The 11,353-nt window shown below is 41.4% G+C and overlaps 1 protein-coding gene across 1 annotated transcript; it reads left to right on the top strand.

The window, feature by feature from the left end:
- Positions 1–3,597: 3,597 nt before the first annotated feature.
- LOC124619928 (inositol oxygenase-like) lies at positions 3,598–9,855 on the top strand. The gene is made up of 6 exons (XM_047146570.1): positions 3,598–3,652; positions 5,646–5,817; positions 5,913–6,121; positions 7,585–7,721; positions 7,863–8,093; positions 9,290–9,855. Exons 1-6 carry the CDS (start codon positions 3,632–3,634, stop codon positions 9,396–9,398), a joined length of 879 nt encoding a protein of 292 aa, XP_047002526.1. The 5' UTR covers positions 3,598–3,631; the 3' UTR covers positions 9,399–9,855.
- Positions 9,856–11,353: the final 1,498 nt, after the last annotated feature.

Below are 11,353 nucleotides of genomic sequence, written 5' to 3'. Positions count from 1 at the left end.
TCCCATTTTCTGGGAGGAAATGGAGGAAGGCGATACCGACATAGAAAAAATATCACTAAACGTAACAAAAACTTCCCAGGCGTATTATTATTTCTTCTGATGACTGATATTATATGAGCCTTCATCAGAGAATCTTTTGGATTACGATGTAACTAAATGAAAATTGTTCGTTTCAAGCTCTTACGATTTGAAGCTGGAGTAGCTGTTTTTAAACCTTACTTCCGCGAGACTGTATTCGTACAAATGAGAAAGAATTTTAAGCAATGTTCCTTCGAACGGGAAATGGCTGAAAGAGTTTTATTATGTGGTTACTTTATCATCTCAAACCTCCACTGAAAACCAACGTACAGACTCTTCATATTTTGATACAAGTGGGTGGGTCCTAAGTGTTCTCCGAAAATCGTCGGCGGCTGAAAATCGTTTCAAATTCAGGTAAAAACTTAGTGGTATATGAATAAAAGCAGCCAGTCAGTTACGTAGCTAACTCACCAAGATAAGTTATACATACATCTTGAGCATGGCAATAACTGAATTACGGTTTTACAGTCAGAACAGAAGTACAGTAAATATTTTCTTGTTTTTCCATTTTTTAAGGGTTGGATGTATTATATCTCTCACGTTTCAGCTACACAGAATAGGACTATCTATGGAGTGTGCATTCAGACACGCAGAACAGAATAACGTGGGCATTGCTTTCAACTATCAATTGACCATGGTGCGATGTAACGCTTGCCTCTAAGCACTGATCAGATTTTGAAATTTCATTCTTAGTACACATAGAATCTATCCAAAAGTACTGTGATTTTTGTATATGCATTACACTGGTATGTTTGTAATTTATGTTCGATGTGACACAAGGGGTTAACTTGGCTTGAAGCTGAGAGAAATTAAATGCGAGGTTATTTTGCTTGTTTCTATCAAGTGTGACAGCTTAGATACGTCAATTGGTTTGTTATACGCGAGCAGCGGGGAGACGACACTGTGTTTTTAAGTTTTGTCCTGCTGTTGATGGTACTTTTAATTCTCTTTTTTAATAAGGTATGGAGCGGTGGCATTGAAAAATGGATGCCTACTAAGCAAAAGTGAAAGTGTCTCGAAAATCTTGGGGTTTGTTGCTATGACATGTAGGAACATTCACACATTTTTAGGGTGGATATTCTTCATACTACTTTCTGGTCCCACGTGTTTAGTGTTTGTTCATCCTTAGTGAAACAAACCTATTAATTAGACATGCGCATTATCCACATCGTACGTACAATGTGGCAACAGATACTATAGGACATACAGTGACTTATATACTACGGAACCGCCACACCAACTTCGACGACTGACTCCTACATTTGTTATGAGAGCTCTACAAAAGGACCAAAGATACATATCAAGAAATATATGAAAACATGCTACAAATTATGATGAACCTTTGACAGTAACACTATATTTAATAAAGAAACGTATTATATTTTCGTAGCGTCCCTACTTTAAATCAAACGTAATGGCTTGGGTATGTGTATAACATCGAGCTAATGATTTAGGCTGACATGAGTTAATCTTCTCTGCAGGTGAAAATTGCTCGAAATGTGTGTACATTCAACGAATTGACTGACAGCACACCACCACACCACCGTAATTGTCTAGTACTTGTCTCATAAATGTATGGTCATGCAGTCACACAATTCTCCCTACTATATTAAGCTCTCTCCCTACGATATTAGGTCCTTATTACACTTTGTATATCGATTTTTCAGCACGTGAAGCGCCCGTTGTGGTAACTGTAATTAGACCTTTGCAGTACTTACTGTGGAAAGCAACGTGTTCTACTTTAACGCATATTGATTTGCATCCGTACCAGGGAAAATGATTTGACATCACTGTTACTAATAAATAATCGTGTAAAACAGGGTAATAAGTGAAATATTAACGTTTAGATCTTGGCGTAATACGTAAACAAACAGTTTCGATTTGATGTTGTGTCATACGCAGTACGATGTGCACACTCCATAGATATTCCTACTTTATGGTCGGCAGCGCGGATAAAAAAACAGAACGGCCACATATATCGATACCTCAAAAACAGCAGAGAAATGCTGGGGCGTTACTAATGCGAATCTAGGCTCACGTGTGCAACCTGGGGTGATATCACATTGCGGATCGTGCTTAGTTAAGTGAGGCAATTTGGCGTTTCTTCAACCTCCTCTTCCCCGTGGTGAGAATCGTAAGATCTAGCTCGCCCCCCCCCCTTTTAAAAGCATAATTTTCTTAATTATTTTCATTTAAGAGTACGTAAGATTAGTATTTAAGACAGAACGTAGTGTAGAATTGCAGTGAGAAAATCGAACAAATACTTAAAATGAACTACTAAAATTCGTAAAAGAATATTCATTCTAATTCAATTCACGGGGATCCATGAGTGATGTCTGGAGTGACTATTGGGTCCAACATGTCTGTGTGATTTTCAGTAAAATCATCTGCAACTTGAGCCTCGCTCTGATTTAGCCACTCTAAACCGTTGTCGCTTGTACACGAAGCTCAATACGTCGACGTATGGCAATCCTTGAGCATCGCACTTTGCGGGCAGGGGAAGCTGGTGCGCTGTGCACCACACGCCACTGCTCTGTTCCTCCTGTGATGGATGAAAAGTAGATACAGGTGCTTCGACATCTTTGTTCTAGATCACCACGTGCAACAGAGGTCGTATGGTATGCTGGTGAAGACATACTAAGGTAGAATCGATTGGCAGTGGCGAATCAAGAAGGGAGCAAATGACGTTCCGTCATGCTCTTCAGGGTCCGAGGCCGTCGGATGCCCATCAGCCTGAGTGATATGATACGGAGATGGCAGGAAACGGTCGTGAAGACTGATATGCAGAGCACTCCGGCGTGGGTTGCAGTAGCCCTGGTAGTATTTCTTCATCTTGTAGACGTGCCTTTTCAGTATGCAACATAATAATCACGGTAACTCATTTTGAATGAGTGATAGCGCTGACTGAGCCGTCGAATAATGAAACATTTCCGGGCGTAAACACGGCAGTAAACACGGCCACCCGACTTGTACGTCGCAACGTTCATCGAGTCGCGTGTTCGTCTGGCCGGTGGAGGCTAAACAATCGAGGAGCTCCTGAGCTACTTTGTGGCGTTAACATAACCGCCATTAATTTTATTGTGTAGGATTTAGCCATTTTTGTGGAGCAACATGTTTTACTTAATTTAATCCAGTTGTATCGCAGTTTTACACTGTTTCTTGCGGAAAAGGCTACGTGCGATTGGGTGAGATTATGCTCGACTCACCTCCTCCCCCATACATACCTTACGTAGTAATGGAGGTCCCCTTAGTACACTGCGAGTGTCCTAGTGGACCGTTCAAGGTCGTAGGAGAGCAACAGCAACGTTAGAGAAACAAACATGAAAACAAGTTCTGCAATATTGTACTGTGGGACTCGTAACTGTGCCAGAGGTCGCAGGAAACGAGGGAGTGTGTCGAGCTCGCGCGAACGTCACGAGACGGGCTGACGACATCACGTGCGGACGCCGCTGTGCGGCAGATAACGGCGTCCCCTATATATTGGGCCGGCCCAGTGGCCAGGGCACAGCGTCGCGACGTCTCGAGAGCTCGTAGCATCACATCGACCAGCACCATGACGTCTGCCAAAGTCATGGTGAATATCTGCTGCCGCCACTGCTGCTAATGCTGCCGCTGTCTGCTGCCAGTTCATTAACGGAACTTATGATGGCTTAAAGTCTCTGCTGGCCGGGGATTCGAACCCAGACCCTTAACAGGCAACTCTCTTACAAACCCAACTATCAGGTGTCGCTCCGTCAGAAAGAGCACTGCCTCAGAAAGTCGAGGCGCCGAGTTCGAACGCCGACCAGCACTCAGTTTTAATCTGTTAAGGGAGTTTCATAGTATTGCGCTGCTGACTGACATATTCATTCCTCTTCTTTCTCAGTGTTATTTCTGCTATGTAGGGTGGTCGCTCATCAGGCTCTGTGTATCCACTGAGCGCGTAATGTGCTAGGTTAGGCTGGAGACTTGCTGTGGGAGGTATCCGGTCATCGTTGACTCGATCGCCCAACAGGTCGTTTACCGTATACTTTCAAAGAAATCCCGCGATTTGCAGTTGTTTCCTGTTCTTCTCGAAGTATTTGTCCGTTCCAGTGTAGACGTCGTTCCCTCAGTTTCTCAAAGATAGGTACCAGATGCGAATTTATCATAGGTCATGCGATTCAGAATTATCAGGCCAGGGATTCACCGAATAAATTTGGTTCTCAGTGCAGAACGTCGTTGGTTTACCTCCTTTGTTGTCACCCAACATTCTGCACCGTGTCCCAGGCAACAGGGCGGACAGCAGAGGGGAATAATTTTGACTTGAGTTGGTCCGGGGTCTTATTACCACATGGCACACCAGTCCGCCTTTTAAGAAATACATTGCTGACACGGTTTATGTTTTCGTCAACGAGTGAGTCGTCGGTTGTGATTTTTGAACCCACATACTTGACGATATTTGTGTCTGACTGATCTGTACTGTCGATCTTGAAGGTATGGTTTGTATAAACCTTCGCGGCTGGAAATGCCACGGTTTTCAGAAGCAAGCCAAAGTGTGAATGAGACCTGCACATAAGCTACAACCCCTTTGGAGAATTTCCTCTGCAGGTAGGGAAGAACGGTTTAGTTTTTCTAAGAAATCCATTCGATCATGGCACAACAGCGGGGAATACGTAAAGTAATTAGAGTGGCGTATCCAGCGGCAATAATTTTCATTTAACGAATCAGGGATGGGGTACTTGGCACAAAACCACACTTTGTAGCCGGAACGAAGTATTTCTCGCATTGTTATTGTAGCTACCTGTCGTAAGGCCTTCACTATCGTCTAGGCAAGCACTGTTATAGTTTTACGGTTTTTGAGTGTTTTTATTACTTGAAAACATGTAAGCCAGAGAGTTAGAAGACGAGAAAATTTACGTGTTAATCGCCTTTCGTTGTTGCTCAGATACTGTTTCAGGACATACGCTCGCAGAAATTGTTGAGAAATGTAGAGAAGCGTTCAACGATGTCGACACGAATGTCTCTCTGTACGAATACTTTTAGATCATCGTGTCGGAAATAATGTCTAGGGATGGCAAGTCTACGATTTCAATAATGAGGATAGTTAAAAAGGGGTTAAGAGTAGCGCTGTAGAGTGCACAGTTGACAAGATTTCATGTGAGTGGTTTTAAACGGGTCATTAGGCAAGTTGACACTGCAAAGGTCTGCTTGGCTACTGGATAATGAGATGCTAATACCATCGTTAAGAATTTTCCGGTCTAGTGGTTTGCACGCTCGACATCTGTTTATCCTTCGTTTCCCAAAGCGCTTTAGCCTCCTCTGCTTCTCTAACCCGAGAAGTTATCAGTGTCTAGGGACTCCATCATCAACGGGTCGCAGAATCGTAAATTTCTTTGTTGATCCACAGGTACTGGCGGCAGACAGGACAGGGAAGAGTGGAGGAATGATAGGTCTTGTCTTTTTCAAAGGCCATACACTCGCTTTCACACGCTATATGGATGACATGTTCGAAATTTGAGCTTACCTTGTACTGAATGCCACTACTTTAATAATCTTGCACTGTGCTGAGCAAGTCTGTAAGTTGCAATGTAATAACTTTTTTCCAGAATCGTCCTCTGATCGACCCTTCAGAGATCCTGCGTCCGGAGCCCATCCACGCGGGGAAACCGATCGCCCAGTTCAGAGACTACACCATCGACGACACGGACCCCATCAAGGAACGAGTCCGCAAACTCTACTACGACATGCACAAGTACCAGACCGTCGACTTCGTCAAGAGTAAGTCCGCTCTGCGCAACCAGAGTTGCTGCGAATTATTCCTGATTGCTGGTTGCCGTGCTCTTACTCTTACGAACATGTCGCCTATCTTACAGAACAGCATGCGAAGTGGCTGAAGTTCGACAAGTTCCGCGCGCCCATCATGGACACGCTGGAGAGGCTGAGCGGCATGCTGGACCAGAGTGACCCCGACGTCGACGTGCCCAACATAGTGCACGCCTTCCAGACGGCGGAGCGCATTCGCGAGGACCACCCGGACTGTGACTGGCTGCAGCTGACAGGACTGCTTCATGACATGGGCAAGGTGAGCTCACACAAACACAACAAACTGGTCTTCGTTAAGAGGAATTATTGTATTCTGGAGGTCCTTTCTACAAATGAAATGATTAATAGATACATTTTGTATGAAGTAAACGACACACTTTCTTTTGTCTTGCTTGACAAAAGTTTATTCTCGTAAGACATAAGTTTCAGGTTGCAAGCCCATTTTCTAGTACAGAGCTAATTCCAAAGATGGTAGCCACTTTTGAAATTGGGAAGGGACTCACAACACGAAATCCATGTCACACGAATGTGAAGCTTTGTTGAAACAAGGCAAAAGATTGTTACATTTGGTTAGTACAATATAGAATGTCTCACCAAGTAGTTGAATGAATTAAAATGAAAGGATCCGTTCCTTGTTACTTAAATAACAATCATAACTGAAAGATTCTTGCAAAAATACTGGTTGGGACACTATCACAACTAATTTCAAAGATGGCAGTCACTTGTGAACTTAGAAAGGGACTTACGACCCGAAATCCATGTCAAACGAAGGTAAAGCTTTGTTGAAGGAAGAAAAAAGACTGTTACGTTTGGTTAGTACAACAGAAAATGTATCACCAAGTACTCAAGTTTGAATGAATTAAAATGAAAGGATCCGTTTACTTATTATTTAAATACCAATCATAACGAAAATTTTCTTGCAAAAATACTGGTGTGGGCACTGTATATTATTATAAAGGCCGTAACAGGTATAAGAGCAAATATTTCATTTGGTGATTGAGGACGGAATATTGAACAATATTACATTAGTATTTACGTCACTTGTAGACTAATAATTATAATTATTAGGAGTAGTATGTTTTAGGTTGGTTAGAACCACCAAGGTATATGTGACAATGGGAAGTCTTTAATGCTTAATTTCCGCTGGGCAGTAGGTCAGGTGTTGAACTGTGACAAGTGGACGAAAAACGGATAGTCTATACGAGCAGGCGTAGTCAATTTGGTGCTGCAGTTATTATCGTTCAGGAAACGTCAGCTAGTGAATAATGTGGTAAGACTGATTGACGAAGAGTAAAAGCAACCAACACATTAACGTGTGAAAATATCAAGGTATCACATATAAAAGTATCTGCAGTTATACCCGTTACACCCTGTATAATTCACTGTAAAATCTGCGTGACATCTATGCCAACAATTTGCATATTTATCTGAATATTAGAGGAAATAATCTGACCTCAAGGACAGACACAATCCGATTCCACTAGACTTTTGTTCGAGACGAGATGAAACGTAGCGTCTTAAACAATATTTCTTAAAATGTAGGTAACATGAGAAAGAATTTTGTTTACTAATGGATACTTTTTTGCATAATTCACACGTGCGACTCGTTTGCATAAAACATGATTCGTGCCGCTCAGTAAAACTTAATAAGGGTTATTAATGCAATAACAGTGAACTACTGATTCAGGAGACATGAATGATGAAGTAAACCTATCGTTACAGATAATGGCGTTCTACGACGAGCCTCAGTGGGCTGTCACTGGAGACACTTTCCCTGTTGGCTGCGCTTGGGCCGACTCCATTGTCTACAGAAACACAACTTTTCACGACAACCCGGACACCTACAACCCCAAGTACAAGTAAGAAAACCTTCATGCAGGAATAGAGGAATTTTATGGTCATTGTGACGTTTCTTTTCCGTCGAGAAACTAGTCACTTGTTCACGCAGTATGAAACGCTTATAGTGCGAAACAAACTTAGAAAACATTGTAATCTTACAGTACGAAGTACGGAATGTACACCCCCAACTGCGGCCTGGACAACGTGCTGATGGCCTGGGGACACGACGAGTACGTCTACCGCCTGCTGAAGCACAACGGCTCCAAACTGCCGGAGATGGGCCACAAGATCATCCGCTTCCACTCCTTCTACCCGTGGCACTCGTCTGGCGACTACATGCACCTCTGCAACGAGGCAGACATGGAAACCCTGAAATGGGTCCTAGAGTTCAAGTAAGTCTGAGGGAAAAACATTTTAATCACATTGTTCACTGCGAATTCCTTAAAATGCACTCTCCAAAATTATACATTAGATACGGTTTCTTGAATGGTATAAAGCAATCATCTATTGAATTGGAAGTTAACGGCTTATTTACGTCAAGGCTGCTACTTTCTGTGGCAAATTCAGTTTGTTTTACAATCACGCGTCTTGCTTTCAGCCTAAATGTCCTTTTTAAGGGTTATCAAGTTACTTACTGAGCATGAGTTTAAATGTTCTTTCGAAATGTAGCGTTCTGAGGGTGAGTGCCACTTTCCATCGAAATACCTTGATGATTGTCACACATTATAACAAAAAATATTTGGTCAGGCGAACATCGGAAACTGAGGAACATATTTATACAGCAAAGAAATTCACTTCAGTTGCCAGTAATTTATTTATTGCACGACCGCTTTCTAAACCTAAAACTTCATCTTCAGGTGCCACAAAGTAACATTAACTTGCGTATCGTGCTGTCCAGACGGGCGCTCTGGTTGCTGGTCCTTGAGGCTTTTGTTTGGTATGGTTATGACACCCGCACCCTCACCTCCTACAAGCCCTATGACTGACTGGCCCGACTGCCACACGTTTATTTACCCCTAATTACTTGGTGGCACCTGAAGACAAAAGTTGAGGCTTCGAAACCGGTCGCGCAATAAATAAGGTTTTACTGGCACTGAAGCGGATTTTCTTATTATATAAATGATAACACCATACTCCGAACGTGAGCACACAATATTTTTGGTGGTTGGGGCTTAAAGTACCGTTCTGCTGAACTCATGTCCAGTGAAGTACCACATCGATCAATACAATATGGCAACTAATAATCTGGAAGTATTTCAACGATAATGCTCAGTTATTGCTTTCTATCGTTTGAAAACGACCATTTTGGTCTGGTATTCGTCTCTTGTATTGCTGCATCGAATCTTGAAGATAAGGCAGCTGCCTTGGTGGAAATAATATGTTTATGCTGCAAGCTACTACACACCTTCCTTCAGTGATGGCGCATCAAAATATCTGACTGCCATCTTTCATAAAATTGTATTTCGGTAGGTGTTCAAGACACAAAACTCCCTTCACACGGTTTATTACCTTCTGTGACAGTAGATTTACAGAATCTAATTAAAATGCTTTACAACAGCATTTTTAAAATTAATCTTTTCCTTTGCAGCAAATACGACCTCTACTCGAAGAGCGACGAGATGCCCGATATTGAGAAGCTGAAGCCATACTACCAGAGCCTCATCGACAAGTACGTGCCTGGTGTCCTCAACTGGTAGACTACAAACACCCAGGCCTGTCACAGACTCACCATTACCAGCGAAACAAGTAATTTATTCGTTTGTGCTAATTATTAAACGCACTTCCATCACTGCCTAAAAACAGATTGCTGAAAGAGAGCGTTCTGTGCATTTCATGCTTTCATAGTGACAGTTTTGCTCAAATAACGTATTTATTATTGTCACCTGCAAGGAATTTGTACAATTAACCTTTAAGTGTAAATTTAAGTGGACTATTATGCTCCATAGCTTTAAGTGTTTTGGGCATATGTTTTAATTATTACAGCTCATACAAGACATCATCATGCTGCTAGTAGCTATTAAACGTAATGAATTTCTATTTGTCCAATGCAAGTAAGAAATAGTTCTATTGTAACTGAAGACTGTTAATCTAATATAATGTTAAGTGTCAAATTTTGATAATTTTTTGTAAATAAATTAAACGACAATAAAGTTATTATTGTTTTAAATCTGATTTATTTACCTTTACTTTTTCCTTGTGAAGTCAAACTAACAGAAGGTAGTGATTATTTTGTCATAATTTTAATAATTCTGATGATAGGCTTACAATGAACTTACAATAATCGAGAGAAAGTAATTGTCTACGGCCAAAGTTTGGGGGGAGGGGGACAATATGCCTGCTTGATACACTAGAAATAGTTTAAAAGAAAATGTAATGCACAGTTCTAGCTACTGGCACCAGTAAGATTAGAAAGAAGTTTGAATTAATAAAAGTTAAAGAACGCTTAAGTAAATTTTCTTTCACTAATCGTCCTCTTGGCTAGGAACAAGGTATGTTAAGCTATCAGGAATAAGGGAAATAACAATTTCTGGGAAGCTCACCTGGGTTTAACGTATGATGCATAATCTTCAAGATAGGAAATAATTATTTCCAATTTTGTAAATATACTATTGTATGCCACATTCTTCCGTTTGAATTGCATTACATACATTTGGTAAAATCAATTTTGTTTTGGTTGGTACGGCGGAAAATAGTTTGTTTCAGATGGCAGACTTGCTGACAGATGATTATAGCTATTGAACTGTAAACTGAGTATTAACGAGCCATATATCATCTGAAACTGTGCGTTCTGAAGTAATATCCTTAGTATGCTCATGAGCATTCCACAGCTAGAGTGGAACAAACGCACCGCGTCAGTTGTTGGGAAGATGGGTATTTTTGGACACAAGGTTATATGGTGTAGTGAGTTTAAAAATGAATTCAGTTTGGGAAGAATGTCAGTAGTTAAACGTTCCGTTGATGACGCTGTCATTACAGATGGCCCTCAGGTTCGAACTGGGCAAAGGAACCATCATATCATTCGCTTAATAGATTTGGGGAAGCGACAGAAATCTGAACGTGAATGGCCGAAAGGGAATTTGTCTACCAAGGTAGCGCTTTCACTTAAATTTCTCGACTTCTGCGTTGGAGCATGCATTTTGACATTACTATAACATTTCACCTCCAACAAGGAAGGACATTTGTTACTAGTATTAACAGTATGATCAAACTACACAGGCAGTTATAAAAGACGATCTTTCAACAAATTGGGAAAAAGTATTACATAGTATATTGGCGCTGCAAATTTCTCGTTACAAGAGTTTATCTTTCGGCATATCGCTAATAAAGTTTGTCTTCACAACACTTGTGACCTGGTACCCTGATATCAACTTGTATTGTTCCTTGTGGTTTACAACCCTGCCTTGGGTACTACATAGCAGCGAGACCCTTCTTTCTTTTAATTTACTTACATACGCTTGGTTTCGTTGCTAAAAGTCTATTGCACCCTACAGTGACAGTTGGATAAGGTTCCTCCTCAAGAACTTCCGGCAACAAGCCAAATGTATGAGATACTGTAAACACAAAACTTCGGCCACTGCTTATTATTTTTACCCGGGTCCCTCGTTCGTTTCCACTTCCACCTGAACCTCGCAAATTTTTGTCTTATTCTCAG

Source organism: Schistocerca americana, chromosome 6 (genome assembly GCF_021461395.2).
Source record: "Schistocerca americana isolate TAMUIC-IGC-003095 chromosome 6, iqSchAmer2.1, whole genome shotgun sequence".
Taxonomy (NCBI): domain Eukaryota; kingdom Metazoa; phylum Arthropoda; class Insecta; order Orthoptera; family Acrididae; genus Schistocerca; species Schistocerca americana.
Note: the sequence above shows the minus strand (reverse complement) of the source record. Positions and strands in the feature narration are given on the sequence as shown.

Coding starts and splice junctions, on each gene's coding strand:
- LOC124619928 (XM_047146570.1), top strand. CDS start 3,632: ATGACGTCTGCCAAAGTCATG. Junction 5,818..5,912: donor GACCGTCGACTTCGTCAAGA/GTAAGTCCGCTC, acceptor CCTATCTTACAG/AACAGCATGCGAAGTGGCTG. Junction 7,722..7,862: donor ACCTACAACCCCAAGTACAA/GTAAGAAAACCT, acceptor GTAATCTTACAG/TACGAAGTACGGAATGTACA.